At 39.0% G+C, this 23,614-nt stretch overlaps 1 protein-coding gene and 1 pseudogene across 1 annotated transcript in view; one reads left to right on the top strand and one right to left on the bottom strand.

Annotated features, from left to right (window-relative positions):
- Positions 1–242: 242 nt before the first annotated feature.
- CRLS1 (cardiolipin synthase 1) overlaps positions 243–23,614 on the top strand; it is a 31,171-nt gene continuing 7,799 nt past the window's right edge. The window contains exons 1-3 of the mRNA XM_090286066.1: positions 243–742; positions 3,539–3,676; positions 8,563–8,692. Of these exons, the coding sequence (XP_090142192.1) occupies positions 437–742; positions 3,539–3,676; positions 8,563–8,692 (574 nt within the window). The 5' untranslated portion in view covers positions 243–436. The remainder of the gene's footprint in view (positions 743–3,538; positions 3,677–8,562; positions 8,693–23,614) is intronic.
- On the bottom strand, positions 10,596–10,838 carry LOC150003257 (large ribosomal subunit protein eL43 pseudogene; annotated as a pseudogene).

Genomic DNA, 23,614 nt, shown 5'->3' with positions numbered 1-23,614 from the left:
GCCGCGAGTTTTGGAGAACTTCAGGCTCACACCCGAGAAAGCTCCTGCCCTGTCGCGGTCAAGTCCACCACACGGCCCCTCACCCCTCCCTGCTCGATGCTCTCTCTTTATTCCCCTGCCCACCGACTCCGTAGAGGCTGGGAGCAGACGCGCAGGCAACAACCACTCCCCGCTACCCGAAAGGCCAAGGGACTTAACGGCGCGCGCCTCCCGCTGCCGCCAGGGGGACGGTGTCGCAAAAGCGTCGCGAAGTCGTCCGTCCGCCCTTGCCGGCTTCAGGCCACCTGTATAAGAGGAACGTGCTGGGGTTTGAAAACAAGTATGGAAGTGTCCGAGGTCGTCGGAGACTTGGGGCACTCGATGGAGAAGTGGCTCGTCAGTGCCCCAGACTGCTAAGCTCTTGCTCTCTTCATTGCCGCAGCGCAGCCGCAGGGCCATGCTGGCCTCGCGCGTGGCGCGTGGCTTGTGGGGTGCCCTGCGCGGAGCCGCATGGAGGCCGGAGATGCGGCCGGGCAAGGGTCGCGCCCTCGGGGCCCTGCTGCCGCCCACACCTATCTGCCTGGGCTGCCTGGCTGAACGCTGGTGGTTGCGCCCGGCCGCGCTCGGTGTGTGGCTGCCCGGGGCAGTCCCGCGGGGCCACTGCTCGGGCGCCGGGAAGGCAGCCACCGGGTCCACGGCCCGAGAGGGAGCCGCCGCCGAGGCCCGGGGCGGCGGGTGGGGCCCATCGAACGCGGCCAGCCTGGTACGTACGGAAGAGAAGGGGCTACCCTGGGTGGGGATCACCGGCCCTGTGGGGGCTCAGTCCTGGGCGCTAACGACGTGCTTTGATTGGCCCTGGCTGGGCGCTTCAGTTTCAGAAGTTTTAAACCGTTTTCTGAAGAGAAGTTACGGGCAGGTCATCCGGGTGGGATGAATTTAAGAGGTACCAACCGTGTCCACCTTCAGTCTCGTGGCCAAGTTAGAATCCTCTTTCCCGGCTTCCATCCGCTTCGGTTGCTGGACCGGCCTTGGTATTGCATTGATGAAAATAGCCCTCACTTGTCTTAATTTAATGAAGGGAATCCCCAATGTTTAGAGTCTGTGAGAATCTTCAGAAAGAAATACAGGCCTTTCTGTTTGTGCAGGTTTTGTTCACTGTTACTTGACCTTTGGCAACCCTACATATTATGAATGATAATGTAAGTCATAGTTGAAAGATTCTTTGACCTCTAGTTACAAAAAAGATGAAAACTCTCTTGAGGTAACGGCGGGAGATATTTGTGTACTTACCTGTTGAAATACCGCCCAAGTAGGAGACACAGAGCATGAATGCTGGAGAGCTTTTGATGTCATGTTAGCAAGACTCATGCAATTATTACATCTTCAATTGTTAAGTCCTCAGTGGGTCCCAGTGCTGCTTTCATCAGTTGTACAGCATGGACTGAGGTGGTCACCTCCCAGCGGGGGTCTCAGCGCCTCTCATAGCTGAAGCATGTCAGGGTTTGAATGCGGGATGCTCTGAGGTTGCCTATGCTCGCTGAAGCCCTTCCCGGAACGGCAGTAGTTGGTCGAGTATGCCACAGGTTATTTGGTTGGGTAATCTGAGATTAGATCTCTTAATTTTAATCTAGAAATGTATAAATTTAATGATTTTACATTAATGAGGTACTGTATTTTGACTAAAATATAGTTTTGTGTGGAGTTAAAAAGAACCCTTTTCACTGTATTCAACCTCGTATATTATATTAAATCACCAAATGAAACGATCTGGTTGTTTGCAACTTTGTCTTTAATTTTGCCCCACGTATATCTGAGATTAATTTTGGGCCTCTTTATTCTGATCCTTGGCTTTGTTACTTCTTCTCAATCATGAGCTATCTATGTGCTCCCCCCGCCCCCCCACAACCGCCCACAAGTTGTAACATTGACTCGTTATTTGACTTGTTTTATCCACAGTATGGTCAACAGACTTACTTTTTCCCTCCGGACTCCGACCTTTGAACTTGAATTTGGAATATATGCCAAGAACGTTTCCATTTAATTATACAATGTGGCCTGTTTTCAATAAAACGTCCCAGGGTAGATGTTTGTATTGCTTCTTGTTTGGTGATTCTTTCCTGCAGAATTTGAAGTTTTTCTGTAGCTTTCAAGGACAGTATTCTGCCACCTGATCCTAATAACCCCATTTCCTGACAAGCTGAGGTGCACATTTCCTGCCAGATTCCATTTAAAAACACGAACTTAGTACATGAACTCTCTTACAGGATGGTTCATGGAATTTTAAAAGATGTCTTTAGAAATGGAAACGATCACTTTTTAAAGAAAAAAATCAAGATCAAGGTTCAGACAGATTGGTTACTGATTTAAGAAAGAAATTAACTAGGGTTAGTCTTGTGAAATAGCCCCTTGGGGTAGAATTGGTAGCCCCGACTCAGTGGGGAAAAGAAATCCAGGCTTTAGGGAGAGACGTTTTCTTGATATTATTTCTGTGCCCTATTGATTGTGCAGGGTGTCTTAGATTTGCTAGGGTGAGGCTTTTTAAAGTTGAAATATCCTCTTGTGAAACATTATTTGCGAAGCAAGGCACATTTTCCAGAGCAGCTGCCAAGAAGCCCCTTTGTTAGTGTCAACTGAAGACAGCTTGGCTCCAATTGAAGTTTTAACGAATCATAAAGCTCCCGCAGGGGTTTCTAATTGGGAATCTTAACATTTCTGTGGCTATTTTGAACAGTTTTCCAAATTTCTCTGTATTTCCTAAGGATCTCAATCCCTATTCTTAGCTCCATTTTCTTCCAGCAGTTCTCCAATTTAGTAGTGAGGTTATGGAATTAAATGTTTTTCCCCCTCTTCATTCATGTTAACAAACACTGTGTATCATTTACTATTCTTTTGATAGGTATGTGTAGAGGAGTGAGGGAGGTTTGCAATAAATATTTTTAAGCCAGAATGCCAGAAGTTGATATATTTGGCTTTTTTTTTTTTCCTGACACTTTCTCTATGAGATCCCCTTGAAGTTTCACTTTTAAAAGCAGTGCCTAAAGTTTTGAATTCCAATGGTGATATCATATATTAAAGGCTTAATTTATTGGTAGATAATACAAGTTTGTTCCTTCTTTCTTGAGGAAGAAAACTACTCAAAAATAGTAGACTCTTTAGTCTACCTTTGGGTACGTGACACATTATCTTATGTATTAACAGTTTTATTTTTTAAAAGATTTTATTTATTTATTTTCAGAGAGAGGGGAAGGGAGGGAGAAAGAGAGGGATAGAAACATTGATGTGCCAAAGAAACGTCGGTCGGTTGCCTCTTGCACACCCACAATTAGGGACCTGGCCTGCAACCCAGGTTTGTGGGACAACGTTCAACCCATGGAGCCATACCAGTCAGCATTCTTGACAGTTTTAGAGTGATGTCTGTGAAAACAGATGGATTTAAAAACTCAATTTAAAGTATTAAATTTAAAGAGTATGAAGCTTCTAACCCTTAGTGTATTTTTCTAATGTACATAGTTATATAATGTATGAGTTTAATTTAAATTTTGTTGTCTTTGTGTTTCAGTATGAAAACCCATGGACAATCCCAAATATGTTGTCAGTGACGAGAATTGGCTTGGCCCCAGTTTTGGGTTATTTGATTATTGAAGAAGATTTTAGTATAGCACTAGGAGTTTTTGCTTTAGCTGGACTAACTGACTTGGTAAGTTATAAAGTCACTTGCTCCCCTGTTACATCCCAGGGTCTCTTGCTACAAGGAAATAGCACAGCCTTAGTCGGCTTTTCCTTGTAAGGAAATCCTCAAGATGAATTTCACCTGGTACTTTGTGTAAGGACTTATCTTTAACATCTCTGTGGGACTGTTATTCTCTATATGAAGGCATAGGAGAGGGAGATTTTTACTCTTGGTTTTTAACTTCTTCAGAATAGAAAAACACTTAGAAATTCCTTCAGAACCAAGTACTTGCTTGCATTAGATATAGAAATAAAGGGAAGAAGCTGTGAGACTATTTTTCTATTTATTGTGATAGAAATAACTCTGATCTTCAACAATAGTTGGTTTTCACTGGTGGATAGGGAAACAGTGGGCTAGTTGTGATCAGGAAGCTTGTAGAGGCTGGGGCTCTGCTCTGGTTTATGCTGGTGGGAGGTCACATGCACCCCATAGATTTGGTCTGTGATCTCTTTCATACCCTTCTCATCACCCAGCAGAAGACCCTGCCCTGGGTGGGCGGTAGGCATCCTTCTCTGTATTCATTTCCCCAGCAGACCAACAAAGGAGAGAAGTTCTCCTTTGTGTCACTTGGGGTATAGAGGGGAGGCTTTATTTAGAACTTGGGAAATAATTTTATAACAGAAGTCTACATTATGTGTTAAATAGGCTTTTATAAACTGACCAGCCATCATCCTATATGACATTGTTTGTATTTATCTTCTACCTTGTTTCATAAGGGATTTGAAATGGCTTATAAAACTACATGTTCTACAATAACACAGTTGAGGGAAGTGGGGAAAAGGTAGAGGAAAAATTTTAAATCAGGGCAATGTTAGCATGTAGAAATAGGTACAACATATTCTTGTACAAGGCTGGCCTGGATCCCTGTGAGCACCTACACAGGCAGTAATGATTTGGTTTATGTTTGAAAAGCTTTGCTCAATATTTAGTAAGAATAAAGAGAAACTAATTTCCACCTAATGAAAGTTTTACAGCATCTTCCTTTGTAACATCAGTTATTGCTTTGGGGTTCATAGAAACAAAATTCCACCTGCCCAGTAGCTGGTGAGCAATATGGAACTGGCCGAAGATTTTGCAGGGTAAACAAAGGAGGGCATTTCCATTGCTATATGGCATTTCCAAATATGCATCAAACATAGTCTCAAAAGGGTTACCACCTCTGGTTTTCAGACTTAGGTCCTGTTTGTCACAGCTTCTCCCCAGTCTCACAATCTCTCCTTTTCTTTTTTCCCTGTTTTTAATCTCTGAAGCATGAAGGCCTCCACTCATTAATACGGTCTCCAAGTCTGTCCAAGGTTATTTATACTAATAATGGATTTTTTTTTTTTTTTTGAACAGACAAGATCTTTTTCAGCAACTGGATTCGATCTTTTTTTTGTTTGTATATTTCTTTAGCTGCCACATGAGATTGCAATATTCATTGAAAGTAAGGGGTCTTATTTATATTTTTGATATATGAGACAATGTATATGAAACCTGAGTTAACTGGCACCGTAGTTCATGTTTATTCCATGGAGGTTTTGATGCATCCAAAATGGCTGCTGGGAAGATGGCTGGACTCATGGAGGGTTTAAGCAGCACAATGAGAAGGCCTGATTTATGTTGTATATGGGAACTGGACTATTGCAAGGTGATAGTGGAAGCAGAGAGGCTGGTTAGGAGGCTCCAATAATCTTGGAGCGGGGTTAGTAATTTGGATTTGAGTGGGAAAGAAATGAATGGGTTTGAGATTTATTTTGAAGATAGAGTTGATATGCTGATGAATTGGATGTGCTGGGGAGGAAAAAAGTTAAATGTGACTGTTAGGTTGTTACTTTTTTTCTTTTTGACAAGCAGATACATGGAGGTCAACATTTTCTGTGATTAGCAACGCTTAGGGTAAGGCAGAGTTTGTGGAAAATACCAAGAACTATTATGCCTTTTCTTTTTTTAAAATCCTCACTTGAGGGTAATTTATTGATTCCAGAGAGAGAGGAAGCAGTGGGGTTGGGGGCCATGGAGAAGAACATTGATCCATTGCCTCCTGTACATGAGCCGACTGGGGACAGAACTTGAAACCCAGGCTTGTGCCCTGACTGGGAATCAAACCTGCGACCTTTTGGTTTATGGGCCAGCGCTCCAACCAGCTGAGCCACACCAAGTAGGGCTGTTCTGTCTTTTCACATAGAATTATCAGTTGAATGTAGTATTGTGGAGTTGGAAGAAGTCATGGTTAGAGACAGATTTGAGAGTTATCAGCATATAGGTGGTCAAGTCTGGGCAAAGTCAATCTAGGCTGTGATAAAAGAAGAGAAGGGATCAGAGAAATGAGCAGTAAGTAGAGCAATGAGAAGAAACAGCTGGTGAGAAATGGAAAATATTAGGCAGTAAGGTGTCCCAGAAGTTAGGTGTTGCTGTCAAGGAACCTAAAACACATAGACTTAATTGGTGATCTTTATGAGTACCACCGATAGAGGGTGGGGACAAACAGAGTGGGTTGGTGATCAGGTGTGAGGTTGTGATGACAATAGGCATCACTTTGAAGGAAGTTTTGCTTTATAGGGTAATAAAGAAATAGGGTCAAGGAAGAGTAGTTTTAAAGATATATATACTGGGGGAAAGTTTGTTCTTAATTAACTAATTAAGTGATTGGGTAGGCAGGGAGAGACTAATGATGCAGGGAAGGTGGGAGATGATGAAGACAACTCACAGAAGGTGAGAGGACCAGGGATCAGGAAAGGCAGAGAGAGTGAGTGGATTCCTGTAGGTGGTGGATTTGGATGTGGGAACATGAGGGAGTGCTGACAATGTGTTCTGTGTTCTGTTTTTCATGGAAAATGTGGACCTGGTCATGAGCTAGAGTGAGAGGTTTTGGAAGGAATGGAGTTGGTTTGAGGTGAGAGAAGACAGTGTGAAAAGAGAAGGTAAGCAAGTATAGGGTTGCTAGGCAATACTGAGTGCGCACAGGAGATTTGTGGTCATGAACTTGAAGTGAGGTCAGTCAACCCATATATATATATATATATATATCCATATATATATATGGATGGATATATATATATATATTTTAATCCTCACCTGAGGACATTTTTTCATTGCTTTTAGAGAGAGGGGAAAGGAGAGAAAGAGAAACATCAATGCAAGAGCTAAGCATGGATTGGTTGCCTCCCATAAGCATCTGGACCAGGGATTAAACCCATAACCTAGGTACATGCCCTGACAGAGAATCGAACCTGTAGCGTTTTGGTTACAGGATGCTGCTCCAACCAACTGAGCCACATGGGCCAGGACTATGTGTTTTTCTTGATTAGTGCTCAGTGCTCAGGTGCAGGCCTGTCTGGAGTACAACATGGATGGTTGTGTTTAAACAGGATTAAGAGAGAGGAGTCGGGAATTGTAGGTGTTTGCAGAGCAGTGATGATATCGTTGATCTTGGAATCTAATGTGGGTAAAGGAACAGTTGAGAATGAGAGGGTGATGATGGTGGAAAATGGGAGGTTAGTTGACCTGAGGTCAGAAACTGAGCTGAAAGCTGAATATTCTAAGGCCCCAACTCCCAGTTATCCTGTTAGCTAATTTTACATCTAGTCTACCTAAGAATTAAATAGATTCTTTCTGTTTGGTAATATTTAGTAACTGCTTTTTTGGATGATTTAGTAAATGTTGATTACTGAAGACAACCAAACCTTTGCGGTATGTAATACTGTTTCTGTTTTGTAGATGAGGAAACTGAGGCTTAGTGAAGCCAAATAATTTACCCAAGGTCACACAGTAAGTGGGAGAGCCAGAACTTGAAGTAGTTATGTTCTGTTGCAAAGAGCAGGTTCTTAATCATTGTCTTGTGCTGCTGCTGTCTCCTTTAACTCATTGGAATACTTATGATATGGAGGATTTATCTATCCTATAAGATATACCATGTTAAGTTACACCTAAATTAATTTGATTTTTCTCCTTGGAAATAGGGCTAGAAAATTCAAATATTTTTGAAGTTTAAAGTTAAAGTGAGTAAAAGCCAAGTAGGGACTTGGAAAACCAGAAAATATCTGCCTTGTTTAGTGGGGATAGGTGATACTTGGTTTCAGTTCATTCTGTGGCCCCAGGGTGGGCCTGGAGATCGAAATCTTTGTTGTAAGACTTTGAATATTTAAATATTGGCAACTAATTTCTATTTTTAAGAGCTTTGCGCAGGTCATACGAAACCAGCCTGCAGGCCACATTTGGCCCACTGGCAATCAGGTATGACCTCTGCTTAAAATATAATTTGTTTGCAAGAATAGTGAATAAGTAATTTTCATAACAAAAATTTTAAGTAGGCCAGGCATAGAGGACTGAGTTTTTTATTCAAATGTAGGTCATGCAAATGCAGCCAGGTGTAGAATTAATAGTTGCGTAAATAAACAAAAAACAAAAATGAAAAGAATTAAAACTGAAGGAGTTAGTTGATATTATAGAAAAGTAGGTAAGAATGAGTCTCACAGTTAAAGGGAAGTCCTTGCAAGTAAAAGCAGCTTCAGCCCAAGGCTCAAGAGGGGGCCTTCTTGTCCATGCTGTGTCAGTCATGCTTTCTGTATGTTTTTGGGGGATTTCTACATTTCTAAATTTGTGTCTGGGTTTATCCCACAAAGCGGCATTGTGAAAACATTGAGAAATACTGGATGGCTTTGAGAAAGAAAAGTACCTTAGAAAAGTGAAATTATTTTCCGACCAGTTGGTAATTTAAAAGCTAACTGTATGCTAGTGAAAGAATGAGAAGATTTGGGGGTAAGAAACAGAAGAGATTTTATAAAAATATAGTTGCTATTCTGGTATCTCTTCAAGATATCTACTCTGTACCTATTATGACATTTACTTAAAAAAAAAACTTCTATTTTCAGTTGGATGGATTTATTGCTCGAAACTGGGCCAGTCAAAAATCAGCTTTGGGAAGTGCTCTTGATCCACTTGCTGATAAAATACTTATCAGTATCTTATATATTAGCTTGACCTATGCAGATCTTATTCCAGGTAAGAATGCTGTCATGCGTACTTTTTTTTTTTTTTTTTTTAAATCCTCACCTGAGGACTTACTTAGAGGGGAAGGGAGGGAGAGAGAGAGAAAGAGAGAGAGTGAGAGCAATGGGTTGGCTCATATACATCCTGGCTGGGGGCAGAACCTGCAACCCAGGCGTGTGCCTGGACCAGAAATTGAACCCACAGCCTTTCGGTTTAGGGGACAATGCTCCAACCAACTGAGCCATACGGGCCAGGGCCATGTGTACTCTCTTATAGTATAGGGAAGAATTACAGAAGTCAGCTTAGGATTTCTCTTAGGATTTTTGTTCCAAGAATATATTTTTCAACTTTAAACTGTTTTCCTAATTTTAAACTATTGAACTGTTTGGCTTGTAAAGCTATTCATTTTACTTTAGAATTTATGTTCTTATTATACTAGTAGAATTCGTTTAATAAGATTGCTTAAAGTTAAAATGGAGCAAATATTATTTCACAGTGCCAGTTCATATTACTCTAGAATGTTTTGAAACTGTTATATATTCTTAGTGACTAGCTTTTTAAAAGCAATTTTAAAGTTTTTCCAAGTAAAATTTAATTGTAGTAAATGAGAACTCTGAAACCCTGTAGATATCTGATTTTTCACATTATTATTGCTTAGACACTATTATGCAATTTCGAATCATGCATATTAGTTTGTATATTACATTATCAGAATATTCTTTCTAACAAAATTTTATGATCTTTTGTTTTGCATTTTGCATGTGCTTTTCTGATTGTTCATTTTTTACTTCCCTTGCAAGAGTTCAAAATAGAATCTGAGAACAAAGAAGCCGCTGCATGGTACCTCAATAAATAGCATGTATTATTGGCATTTGAGAGGAAGAAGTTTCAGCCTACTGTAGAATCCTTGGTCTAGACTTTTTTCCCCCTCTCTATCTTCCGGCTTTTAATTCCCATGCCAAATTAAAAGATGAATTGAACTAATGTTTATATTTATGTGCTTCTTTGAAAGTCAGAATTGTGTTAGTATAGGTTTGATGGTGTTAAAGGGGCAGGAGTAGTCTCAGTCTAATAAATACAAATAATTTGTGGGGAAATAAGAACTAAGGAGCATTCTGTTGACACTGTTATTGTTTGTTAAAAGTTTTTATTTATTTTTAGAGAGAGGAGGGGAGGAAGAAAGAGAGGGAGAAAAACACTTGATGTGTGAGAGAAACATCTATCGGTTGCCTCTTGCCCGCACCCCAGCTGGGACCAGCCCACTACCCAGGCATGTGCCCTGACCCAGAATCAAACTGATACCTTTCAGTTTGTGGGATGACACCCAACCAACTGATCCACACTGACCAGGGCTGTTGACATTATTCAAAATTGAAATGATCTTGTATACTTTTGTGCCTCCCATTTTTTAGAGGGTTTTTTTTTTTTTAATTTTGAAAAGATTAGCCACATATTTCCCTATTAAACATAGCAATGTTTCCAGGTTTGGGCGTTATAGATAATGTTGCTGTGAGCTTTACCTAAATAATTGGTGTAGGTTGTTTTCCAAGCTGAGACTTTCCTTCACTATCATTCTGGGTATTTCCGTTTTCTCTCTTCTGTGTTGAGTCTGTTTCTCTAGGCTCCCATGGCTTCCTTGTAAAGGTCTTCCTTCTAGTGGGGGGCACCCACCAGTTTCCTGTGCAAGGATGCAGTGTGGCAGCCACATTTTTAGAGCTCTAAAATGTCTTCAATGTAAGACACCTAAAATGTTATTTATTGTACTCTTCCTACTTGATTGAGTTTTGAACTGGCCATAATTTTTGACTGCAGATTATTTTCACTCGTTTTTTTTTTTTTTTTTTTTTTTTTTTGGTGGTTGTTACATAAAGTAACTCATTAATTACAGGCTAGCAAGATTTCAATTGTGGAGCTTCTACTGGTCTTTTAATTCCTCAAGTCTTCTGACTGAAGACTTTACTGTGATGACAGAAGAGGTAGTGTAGGTGCAGGCACCACGGTGCCAGATCCCCACAGCTCATCTCATCTTGGTTTTGCCAGACAATGAGCAAGTGTACTTGGTGTGTTGGCTGATCTCAGTTTTCTTCGCCATTTTCCTGACAGGGTCATAATAGGTCCCATATTTACCAACAGTTCTGACCTTGGTGGGTTCAGCCATGGCACTGCAAACTTAAGTCACAACCTGGGGAGCTCACTAGGTTTTGAAGACCCTGTTCTGTACACTTCCAGATTTCATCTTGCTGTTGAGAAGTCTCATGCCATTCTAATTTCCTTTACATGTAATTATCTTTTGTATTGGAAAGCTTTTAATAGTCTTTTTTACATTTTCCTAGTTGATGTTTAAAAAAAATTGTCTCTTAAAAATTAATTTTGTTTTTATGGATACCCAATTATCCCAGGACCTTTTATTGAAAAGTGTGTACTTTCTCCAGACTCACTTCAATGTCCATATGAACTTGGGTTCGTTTCTGGATTGTCTAGGTATTTCCCCATTGACTTGTCTATTTTTGCACCAGTACCATTCTTAATAATAACTTTTGCTAAAAGTCTTGATATCTGGTAGAGCAAGTCCTTCTACTTTTGGTATTCTTACCCCTTTCCATTTGTGTGTAAATTTTAGAATCAGTTTTTTAAAAATTCCTCAGAAAATGCTTTTAGGTCTGCTCTATTTGGGGCTTTTAAAAATGTCAAAATGTTAGTTTTCTCTAGAGAGGTAATAGATACTTTTTATTGTATTTATTTCTAGGTACTTGATCATTCTTGATGCTTTTATAAATGGTAGCTTTTTTTAATATTTAATTTTCTAATAACTGCTTGTTGATAGATGAAAATCAGTTCTATTTCTAATGTTGATTTTTATGTCTGGTAAAACTTGCTAAACTCTAAATCTGATGATATAAATGTAAATAAAGTCTTGGATTTTCTGTATCCTCAGTTTTGTATTGTCTGTAATTAATGACAGTATATTCCTTCTTTTCCAGTTCTTTTACTCGCTTTACTCTACTGCACAGTACAGTGTTGAATAGGAGTGGTGCCTGGGTCTTATTCCTTATCTCAAAGGAAAGCTTTCAACATTTCACTGTTAAATATGACATTTCCTGTAGTGTTTTGTAGATACCCTTTTTCAGGTTAAGGAAGTTGACTTCTATTGGGAGTTAGCTGAAGGGTTTTTATTACAATTGAATATTGAGTTTTATCAAATTCATTTTTTGTCCATGTATTATGACAGTCTTTGGTTTTTTTTTTTTTCCCCTCTTTAAGCTGTTAATGTTTGGTGAATTAAATTACATTCTTTTTATTCTAATGTTAGACCAACCTGAAATTCCTGGCATAAATCTAACTTGGTTGTGCCCCATTAAGAAGAAAATACTGGATTTGGTTTGCTGATAATTTTGTTGATGATGCCATATCTAGATTGTTGAGATTGGCTTAGGATTCTTTTTTCCAGACGTCCTTGTTAGGTTTTAGCCTCAAGTTTATACCAGTCTCATAAAGTGAGTTAAGGAGTTTCCTTTTTTTTTCATTCTTGGAGATTGCAGTTATTCTTTCTCTAAATGTTTGGTAAAACTTGTTGAAGACATTGAGGCCTGGAGTTTTGGTTGTTTTTTTTTTTCTTTTTTTTTAAAGAATTTTATAATAGGTGATTTTTTTTCTTCCTTAAGTCATTTTAGGCTGATTCAGGTTTTCTGGTTCATCTTATGCCTTTTGTAAGTTGTGAGTTGTGATGTTTTTCTAGGAAATGGTCCATTTCAGCTACATTTTAGAAATTTACCATAAATCTTCAAAGAACCAACTTTTCTTTCTCCTTTTCCCTTTGGTTTTCATTGCTTTTTCTAAATTCTTTAGATCAATTCAGTCTAGTAGAAATAATATATGTGTAATTAATTTTTTCTTTAGTTTCTATATTAAAAACAAAAAATACAGGTAATAATTTTAATAACATTTTTTACCCATAGATCAAAAATATTATTTTAATGTACTCAGTACAAAAGTATTACTGATTTTTTTTTTGATACTACACCTTCAAAAGCCAATGTGTAGCTTGTACTTAATAGCATCTCTAAATTCAGACTTGTCACATTTTATGTGCTTTATCTTCACATGTGGCTAATGGCTGTTGTATTGAGCAGTACAGCTGTAGATGGACAGTTAGCTCATTCTTTTTCAGTTTTTCTTTTCTAAAGGTTGCATTTAAGGTTATATATTTTTCTCCAAATACCCCTTTTACTGCATCTCATATGTTGATATAGGTATTTATGTCATTATTGAGTTCAAAATACTGTATTTTCATTATGATTGTTTCTTTGACCTATGTGGTTAATAAAAATGCATTTCTTAATTTGTGGAATTTTCTCTATCGTTTTGTTATTGATTTCCAGCATAATTACCTTGTATTCAGAGAACCAGGCTCTGTGATTTTAGACCTTCAGTGCCAGTGTACAGTCAAATTTTATATACATTTTAAGCGTTCTTCAAATGAATGTGTGTTCTGCACTAGTTAGGTATGATGTCCTATATATTGGGTTGGCCATAAAGTCCGTTTAGTGTTTCCTGTAAAATAAAAGACACATTTTTCGTTTTCATCAGTAATTTGATTGATTTGGATATTTTGAATATGTTGGCTCTCTCCTGCATAGTATAATGTTGATCTCAATTAATGTCTTGGTTTGATTGCTATCTACTTCAGCTGGTCTACCTGATCAGAGAGCATCGTCTAGCAAGAAATCTCCAGCATGAAACTTCACAAACCACTTTTGATACATTCGATCAGTCACAGCATCTTCTCTACACACTGCACAAATCTTTTTTTGCATTTCAGTTGATTTTTACCTTTCTTGAACTAAAGCATAATATGCTGAAAACGTTGCAAATTGTCTTCCATCTTCAATATTAAAATGGCTCAAAAAATTCAGTTTTGGTAAGGTTTTGGTTTAAATGCACAGTGATATGACAGGTGTCATAGTACAATCTAAAAAAAAATTGTTTAGAAAGCAGTTAAAGAGCTAAGTGCTTCTAGAGCCATCTTATGGAAAAAAGCAAATTAACTTTTTGGCCAACCCAATATATCCATTTGGTCGATTTTAATCCCAATGTTTAAATCTATTTTTTTTACTGACTTTTTCCTTTTGGTCTACATGTTCATCAGTTACTGAAAGAATAGATTAGTTTCCTGTGTGTCCATTTTATTTCTTCATATTCTGATGTTTGCTTTTTGTCCTTAAGTATATATAAATTAGAATTGTTATGTCTTTTACGTGAATTGAATGTTTTACTTGGAAGTGATCATCTATATCTCTAGTAAAGATTTTTGCCTTAAAGTTAAAGTCTCTTGTCAAATATTAGTATGCATAGCTACAGTAACTACTTTAGCTCAGTGTTTGCATAATAGATAAATCTTTTACTTCCAAAACCTTTTTCATATCTTTATGTGTTAGATATGTTTTGTAAATAACATATAGAGATAGGTTTTATTTGATCTAGGCTAACAATATTTTATCTTTTATCTGGATCATTTAGTCCTTTTATTGTGAGTACTAGTATTTGTGTAGCAATCTTCCATTTTATTTTATGTGTATGTATTCAACCTATATGTTCTGTCCAACATTTGTATATTTTTTGTATAATTATATTTACCCTGTACCAGTTAGAAAGTTTTACACTCTGTTTCCATTTAGTTATTCTCAATTATAACATTCATCCTTACATTTTCAAAGTTTATCAAACTTGATACTCATTCTGGGCACTGGAAGGGCCTTAAATACTTTAATTCTATTTATTCCTTTGTCAAATTAGGTTATTGTTTTATTTTTTAATTATATTATATTGATTATGCTATTACAGTTGTCTTGATTTCCCCCCCTCTATGGTGGAGGTGCCACACACACCCTAGGCTCAGTTGGAAGTTGCTATGTCCAGCAGAGGCTTCGTAACCACGGCGGAACAAACTTTTACCCAGGATACTTTATTATGTCTGGGGGAAGGAAGGTGACTGCCTCTCTAGTGGAGACCAGCAGCCAAACCTTCATTCCTCATGGCTTTTATTGAGGAGAATACACGTGAGAGATATAAGGCTAAAATTCATAAATTGTCTATTGTATTCAGTTGTTTGACAGTAACAGATAACATACACTAATTCAGGAGTCACACTGACTGATTAGAGTCAAGTCTATAAAACATTTGGACCAGGTGCAGGGTTTCATACACTCCTTGCTAGAGATTGTTTATGTTACATTACTGATAAGGAAAGCAGAGCAAGTTCTAAAGCATAATGAGCATAATGAGCGCTCTTTGATCTAATTCCCATGGTGACCCTCTGAGTGGTTGTCAGTCATGTTCCGCACGCAGCCTTATGTTGAGACTTAGAGGCAAGCTCGGCCAGAAAGCTGGCGGCTCACCATGCTCAGGCCGGGTCTACAATTCCTTAAACTACAAGGAGTGGTTGCCCACACCCCTCCACCCAGCACCCCACACTCCCTCAGGCAATCCTTCCACCATTGTTCATGTCCATGGGTCATGTGTATATGTTCTTTGGCTACTCCATTCCCTATACTGTACTTTATAGTCACGTAGCTATTCTGTAACTACATCCGTACTTTTTTTTAAAGTATATTTTATTGATTATGCTGTTACTGTTGTCCCAATTTCTTTTCCCTTTGCTCCCCTCCACCCAGTTATCGCCCTCCCCAACCCCCCGCCAGCAATCCCACCCGCTTGGTTCGTGTCCATGGGTCATGCCTATAAGTTCTTTGGCTTCACCCTTTCCTATACTATTCTTAACATCCCCATGTCTATTTTGAGCCTACCAATTATGCTTCTTAATCCCTGCACCATTTCCCCCTTTCTCCCCTTTCCCCCTCCCAGCTGATAACCCTGTAAATGATCCCCCTACCTATGATTCTGTTCCTATTCTGGTTGTTTGCTTAATTTTTGTTTTTATTCTTTAGATTTGTTGATAGTTGTGAATTTGTTGTCATTTTAGGGTTCATAGTTTTGGTCTTTTTCTTAAATAAGACCCTTTAACATTTCATGTAATAATGGCTTTGTGATGATGAACTCCTTTAGCTTTACCTTGTCGGGGAAGCACTTTATCTGCCCTTCCATTCTAAATGGTAGCTTTGCTGGATAGAGTAATCCTGGTTGTAGGTCCTTGCTTTTAATCACTTTCAATACTTCTTGCCAGTCCCTTCTTGCTTGCAAAATTCCTTTTGAAAAATCAGCTTATAGTCTTATAGGCACCCCTTTGTAATACCTCTCTTCTTTTCTCTTGCTGCTTTTAAGATTCTCTATCTTTAACATGTGGTATTTTAATTATGATGTGTCTTGCTGTGGTCCTTTTTGGGTCTAGCTTGTTTGGGACTCTGTGCTTCCTGGACTTGTATGTCTATTTCCTTTGCCAAATTTGGGGAGTTTTCCTTCATTATTTTCTCACATAAGCTTTCAATTTCTTGCTCTTCCTCTTCTTCTGGCTCCCCTATGGTTTGGATGTTGGTGCATTTACAGTTGTCCTGGAGGTTCCTAAATGTCTCTTTGTTTTTTTCAGTTCTTGTTTCCTCATTCTGTACTGGTTGACTGCTTATTTCTTCCTTACATTCTAAATCATTGATTTGAACCCTGGTTTCCTTCCCTTCTCCACTGGTTTCATGTGGATTTTCCTTCATTTCACTTAACATAGCCTTAATTTCTTCCCTGTTGTACTTAATCTTGTCTGTCAAGTCTGTGAGCATCTTCATCACCAGTGTTTTGAACTCTTCATCTGTTAGGTTGGCTCTCTCTTCATCGCTGGAACCTTGATCTGCTCCCTCCTTTGGGCCATACGTCTCTGTCTCCTCAACTTGATAGCCTTTTGTGTTTGCCTCTGTGTCTTATGTAGAGCTGCCTCACCTGTTACCTTGTAAGGGACAGAGTCTTAGGTATTCATCAGTGCGGGGGTGACCTATTTCACCATGCTGTGGCGCTGTATGTGGGGGAGAGGGCCGAGAGGGAACAGTGCCACTTGCTCAGCACTCGCCCCTTTTCCACTAAACAGACTTTGCTGAGGGATGAGCAGTTTCTTCTGCCACCCCAACCCCCACTAGTTTTCACAGTCAGAAGCAATATGGCTTTATTTTCCCCCAGCGCTGGAACCATAAGCTGCCAGGTCTAGTCTGGGGCTGGGATAGTTCCTCAGGTTTCTTTTCCGACTTTTATGTGTGACTGCACTTTCCACTGGCGAGCCCCAAACACTGCCATCACCTATGCTGCTACACTGTGTCCTCCCTGCCCTGGCTCCACCCCTTCTACCTGTCTGGATATTTCCTCTTTATTTCTTTGTTGGACTTTCCTTCAGTTTGATTTTCTGGAACTTCTGGTTGTTTTTTTTTATAGTTTTGAGGTAGATATATTCCTTTTTAGTTGTGAAGGGAGATGCAGCATGTATACCTATGCCTCCATCTTGGCTGGAAGTTGTACTTCTTAATCTCATTTCTTCACCCATTCCTACCTCCCCCCCCCCCAATCTGGCAACCATCAAAATGCTCTCCATATCCATGATTCTCTCTCTTCTTGTTTGCTTAGTTTGATTTTTAGATTTAATTGTTGATAGATTTGGGTGTTTTACCACTTTATTGTTCATAGTTTTGATCTTCTTTTTCTTAAATAAGTCCCTTTAACATTTCATGTAATAATGGTTTGGTGATGATGAACTCCTTTAGTTTCTTCTTGCCTGGTAAGCTCTTTATCTGCGCTTCAATTCTAAGTCATATATTTGCTGGTTAGAGCAGTCCTGGCTGTGGGTGCCTGCTTTCCATGACTTTGAATATTTCTTGCCAATCCCTTCTACCCTGCAGTTTCTTTTGAGAAGTCAACTGGCAGTCTTATGGGAACTCCCCTGTAGGTAATTAACTTCTTTTCTCTTGCTGCTTTTAAGATTCTCTCTTTATATTTAATTTTAATTATAATGTGTCTTGGATTGGGCCTCTGCATCCATCTTGTTTGGAACTCTGTGCTTCCTGGACTTGCATGTCTATTTCCTTCAAGAAACTGGCGAAATTTTCTTTCATTGTTTTTTCAAATAGATTTCCAATTTCTTGCTCTTTCTCTTCTCCTGGAACCCCTGTGATGTGAATGTTGACCTCTTGAAGTTGTCCCAGAGGCTGCTTACACTCTCCTCTTTTTTTTGGATTCTTTTTTCTTCTTGTTCTGATTGGTTGTTTTTTGCTTCTTTATGTTCCTTATTGTTGATTTGAATCTTGGCTTCATCCACTCTACTGTTGTTTCCCTGTAAATTGCTCTTTATATCATGTATTGTCTTCTTTGTTTCTGACTGTATTTATTTATTTATTTTTATGTTGTTGAGGGCCTCTCTAAGTTCCTTGAGCATCTTTATAACCAGTGTTTTAAACTTTGCATCTGATAGATTGCTTATCTCTATTTCATTCTGTTCTGTTTCTGGAGTTTCAATATGTTCTTTCTTTTGGGCCGTGTTTCTTTGTCTCCTTGTTTTGTAAGCCTCCCTGTGTTTGTTTCTATGTATTAGGTAGAGCTGCTTTGACTCTGTGTCTTGGTAGTGTGGCCTGATGTAATAGGAGTCCAGTTGGGTCCAGTGGCACAGCCTCCCCTATCACCCAAGCTGGGTACTTGAGGTGACTTGAGGTGTGCCCTTTGTGTGGGCCGAGTACACCCTCCTCTTACAGGTGAGTCTTGGTTGCTGTTGGCAGATCAATGGGAGGGATTTACCCAGGCTAGTCAGTTGCAAGGAGTGTCTCTGACCACTTACCACCAACCTCCCTCCTCTGTGATGGAGGATCAGCTGTGCAGGGGCAGGGTGGTGGTGCTCCGAATGTGGTCTGTAACTGTCCACCGGGTGCACTGGCTCTGGGGTTTCCCCAGTGGTGAAGGCCAAGTTCAGGCCCCACTGGTGTTTTGCCTGGGGCCACCTTCCTGAGCTATAAATCAATCTGAGATGGCTGCTACTTGTACTGGACTTGGAAATTCCCAGGTGAAGTCAAGATGTAAAACTAGGATGGCTGCTGCTAGTGCCTGGCCTGGGGCCCCCTGAGGTCAGCTGTTGCTTGTTTGATAGGATTTAGGAAGTTTTGAAGCATGAGCCAAGACCAGCCATTCAAATGGAAAAGTCACAGTTAACAGTTTGTGTGGGCTCATGAATTGTGTGGGACAGTCTCTGGAGATCTCCAAGGCAGGTCAAACAGTGTTATGCAGTTTGATGGAGTCTCACGTATTGCACTGGCTTGCTGGCTCTGTAGGGGAGGGTTTAGAAAAGAGACAATGGCCTCTGCTCATCTAGATGGCAGACACTTTAGTTTCTCCCTGTGTACTGGTGCCTTTCAAGCTGCTACCCCGCTGCTGGAGCTCAGAGGGAGTGAGTCTGAGTAGGTGAGTCCATGTGTGGGTTCTTTACAAGGAACTGCTTGGGGCTCCGGCAGTTTTTTCCACTGACTTAGTCCCCAGTGGTTTTTGCAGCCAGAAGTTGTGGGGACTTATCTTCTTGGCACTGGAACCCTGGGCTGGGGGGCCTCATAGGGAGCTGGGACTCTTCGCTCCCGAGATATCCCTCCTGGATTTTTATCCACCACATGTGGATGGGTGTGGTTTCTTTAATTACATAGTTGTCAAACTTCCATTCAACTTGATTTCTGATGGTTGTGAGTGATGGATCTATATTTTAGTTGTAATTTTGATGTAGGTTATTGTTGTCATACTTTTTATTTCATATGTTTCTTAAATCCAAGTGATACTATTGTTTTTAAAATCAGTGTTCATTTAGATTCATCCTTATGTTCACTTTTTTGGTTTATATTGTTGGACGTATCTCAGACCTTCCATCTGGAATTATTTTACTTTTGTCTAAACTATATCTTTAGAAATTCTTTTTATACAGGTCTACTGGTGATACATTATTATATTTTTTTCTCTGAAAATATTTTTATTTTGTCTTTTTTGTGAGAAAATTTATGTTCTACTCTTAGAGAATTTCAGTAATAATAATAAAGTGTTATTAACAATAGTCATTGTTAATCAATAAATATTTGAGACTGTAAAACAAATAGAGTTTATTTGGCATCTTAAAGACACATATCCAGGTAGCAACCCAAGCTACACCCTGGAGACAGCAAAAAAAGGCAGGGTTTATAAAGGCAAAACCCACAAAATGTAATTCTTTCATACAAGTGGAAGATCCTGGGTAGTTTAGCAGGGATTGGTTAGTTCCAATACGCAAAAACTACAAGGAAAGAGGTAAAAGTTCATGTGCGTCCATTTGGCAGTTGTTATTCCAGGATGTTTATTGCTTTGTCTTGCCTGACTTTAGCAACAGGTTTAGCAATTTCCTGGCAGTTCTGAGAACTGAAGCACAAGATGTGTATAGGTCCCCCTTCCTTAATAGTCTCCTGATTCTTATTTTAAGTGAATCTCTTGTTTATTCTATTTATTTTATTATAATCACCATGTTGTACATTATTAGACCTTACTCAACTTAAAACTGAAAGTTTGACCCATTTCTACCCTGTTCCTCCTACCCTTCAGCCTCTGGCAAATACTGTTATTGTCTCTATGAGTTCATTATTTTAGTTTCCACATATAAGTAGTACCATGTAGTATTTGTCTTTTTCTGTCTGATTTTGCTTTTATTCTTGAAGGATATTCTTGCTGAGTATACAGTTCTGGGTTGGTAGTTATTTTCTTTCAGCACATTTAATACTCAGTTGTTTTCTCATTGCTGTTGTTGGTAATAAGAACGCTGTCAATCTGTATCTTTTTTGAAAGACATCTTTTTACTTTGAATGCTTTTAAGATTTCTTCTCTGTCTTTGATTTTCTATAATTACACAGTGTTTCTGAGTATGAGTTTCTTTTTATTTATATTGCTTGGGATCTCTTGCTTTTTGATCTGTGGATTGATATCATTAATCAATTCTGGAAAATGTTAAGCCATACTCTTTAGATAATGCTATTGCCTATTTTTCTTTTCTTTTCGGACTGCAGTGTACCTATGTCAGACCATCTCACAGTATCTTTTAAGTGTCTTAGCCTCTTTTCTGTATATTCTCTGATTTTATCTTTCTGCGCTGCATTTTGGATGCTTTCTAATGCACTTGCTTGTTCATTTCACTAGTTTTCTCTGCAGCTGTGCCAAGCTTATTTCTTTTATTGTATTTTTCAGTTACAGAATTTCTACTTTATTCTTCAAACTTACTAATTATCTTTTCTAGTTTTCAGTTCTCTACTGAAATCTTTGTTTTTATATCCCTTTGAACATAATAAATTTAGTTGTTTCCTAGACTCTTATAATTCTAAACTCATATCTTTCCAGGGAGGGCCTCTTTCATTTGTTGTTTCTATTGATTCTTATTTATGGTATTTTGTGTGCCTTTGTGCCTTTGGTTGATTTTTACTGTTCAGACATTGTATTAATGTTTGAAAAATAATTTGGAGGAATATTTTTATGTCTAGGAAGATGGCATCAGTCTTCAGAGAGGATACTTTCTTCAGCTCTACTAGGTGTTTGGGAACCCTAGGAAGCTGAGACCACCTGGATCGTCAGGTGATGAGACGATCTTGTAAGGCCTTAATACCGTCTCCTCTCTCAATCCTGTGGGGAGTCCTTCAGAGTCCAGCTCAAAGCCAGAAGTTGATTTATCAGATCCCAACATTCAGGGTTCTGGGCTCTGACTGCTGTCTCCCAGGCTCTATGAGGCTACCAGAAATTCCATTCAGCTTTGTGTCTTACTTCCTGGGAGCAGGGATGATGGCTTTGAGTGTCTAGGCTTATATATATATTTTTGAGTTCTCACTCTTTTAACAGACATTAGCCTGACACTTTCTTAGCATCTTGTAAGCTTTTTGCTTTCAAGATTTTTTTTTTAATGTTCTTTAGTTGTCTTAGCAGGAGGATTGTTTTGAATTATCTGGTCAGATATTAATGGAAGCTCAGTCCCAGGAATTTTTCATTATCCTTGTAGTCCTGCAATTTTACAGAGTATATGCTCTAGATCCTACTTAAATTTAGTGTGAGTCTTTCATTGCTGGATGTTAAGTAGTCCCCTTCAGTCTGAAAACTCATACTCTAGTTCTGAAAATTGTATTATATTATGTCTTTGATAATCATGTCATTGACATTTTAATTTTCAAGAGCTCTTGTTTTATGTTCTTTTTAGAAAACCTGTATTTTAAAAAATTCCATAGATAAATATCATTCAGGATGTCTTCTATTGACCTGTCTATTCTACCCATGTACTTATGTAGTCATGCTCTGCATAACAGTGTTTTTGTCAATCACTTGTATGACAGTGGCCCCATAAGATTATAATGGCCAAAAATTTCTATCACCTAGTGATGTTGAAGCCATTGTTAATGTCATCGAGCAATACATTACTCGTGTGTTTGTGGTGATGCTGGTGTAAGCCTACTTACTGTGCTGCCTGTCATATATAAGAGGAGCACATAAAATTATGTACAATGCATAATGCTTGATAAAAATAATTATGTTACTGGTTTATGTATTTACTGTTCTATATTTTTATTGTTATTTTAGATCATACTCTTTCTACTTATTAAAAAGAAAAATTTAACCCTGCTGGGTTGTTCAGTTGATTGGAGCATCATCCTGTGCACCAAAAGGTTGCAGGTTTGATCCCTGTTCAGGGCACATAGTTAGGTTGCAGATTCAGTCCCCGATCCAGCACATATGGGAGGCAATCCATCAGTGTTTTTCTTTCATATTGATAGTTCTTTCTTTGTCCCTCTCTCCCTCTCTCTCTCTCTCTCTCTCTCTCTCTCTCTCTCTCTCTCTCTCTAAAATCATTAAAACATATCCTTGGGTGAGGATTTACAAAAAAAGAAACGTTTGCTGTAAAACAGTATGCCAGGTAGCACTGGCAGCAACGTCACACATCTTGTGCTTAATGCATCTCTTAATTGCATCATTCTCTTGTGGATAATTTAACCTTGTGTTGCTTTGTGTGACAGCATGCTGTACAGGTTTGTATGTAGTCGGCTGTATCATCTAGGTTTGTGTTAGTGTACTTGACATTTGTACAACAATGATATCACCTAACAATGCATTTTCCAGAGCCTGTCTTTAAGTGGCACATGTATGTATTTTTATTTTTAAGGGTTTTTTTAAATTGACTTCCCCCATATTGTATCTGTTGCTTTCAAATGACTTTTCTTTTTCTGTTTGTTTTGGTCTCTCTTTTGTGATGGACACTTTCTGAGATGTCTGGTGAGCCTTGGCTGCTTACTTATATTTTAGGGAGGCATACAGTGTTAATTGAGCTCTCTCTGGGCATTGGTAGAATTTGTTGGGTAGTGTGTTTTTCTCTAGGGTGAAAGGCAGGGACCAGCCATGACTGAATTCCCAGTACTTTTAGGTCTATTTTGTAGAGAAAACCTCTTGCATCCAGTGTTTTAGAAGCTAAGCTGTGGGAGAAAGCTGGGGGTGGGAGTCTCAGTTTTCAGTATGTTCATTTTCACTTAATGAAACAAGGATTGGTAAACTTTCTGTAAAGGGCCAGATAGTAATATTTGAGGCTTTTGTGAGCCATGTGGTCTTTGTTGTAACCATTAAGCTCTGCATAGAAAATACATTAATGAGTGTGGCAGTGTTTCAGTAAAACTTTGCTTATGGACACTAGAAATTGAATTTCATATCATCTTCATGTATCATGAAATAGTAGTCTTTTGGATTCCCACCACCACCACCACCACTTAAAATTGTAAAAACCACTCTTAGCTTCAGGGACTCGCAGCTCTGACAGAGAGACCAGGCAGAACGGTGTTCGGTAGGGCGCCAGAGCCGGGCTCAGTGCCTGCTCCTTGAGAGCACCCATTTGTGAGTCACTTAGGTTGCAGCTCTCCCCACTCTAGTAAGGTAGTTACTGCTAGTAAACTTAGTTAAAACTTGAAAATTGTCCCCTCTAACCATTCTTTGTGACTTTAC

This window comes from Furipterus horrens, unplaced genomic scaffold (genome assembly GCF_987537825.1).
Source record: "Furipterus horrens unplaced genomic scaffold, mFurHor1.1.pri manual_scaffold_8, whole genome shotgun sequence".
Taxonomy (NCBI): Eukaryota; Metazoa; Chordata; class Mammalia; order Chiroptera; family Furipteridae; genus Furipterus; species Furipterus horrens.
Note: the sequence above shows the minus strand (reverse complement) of the source record. Positions and strands in the feature narration are given on the sequence as shown.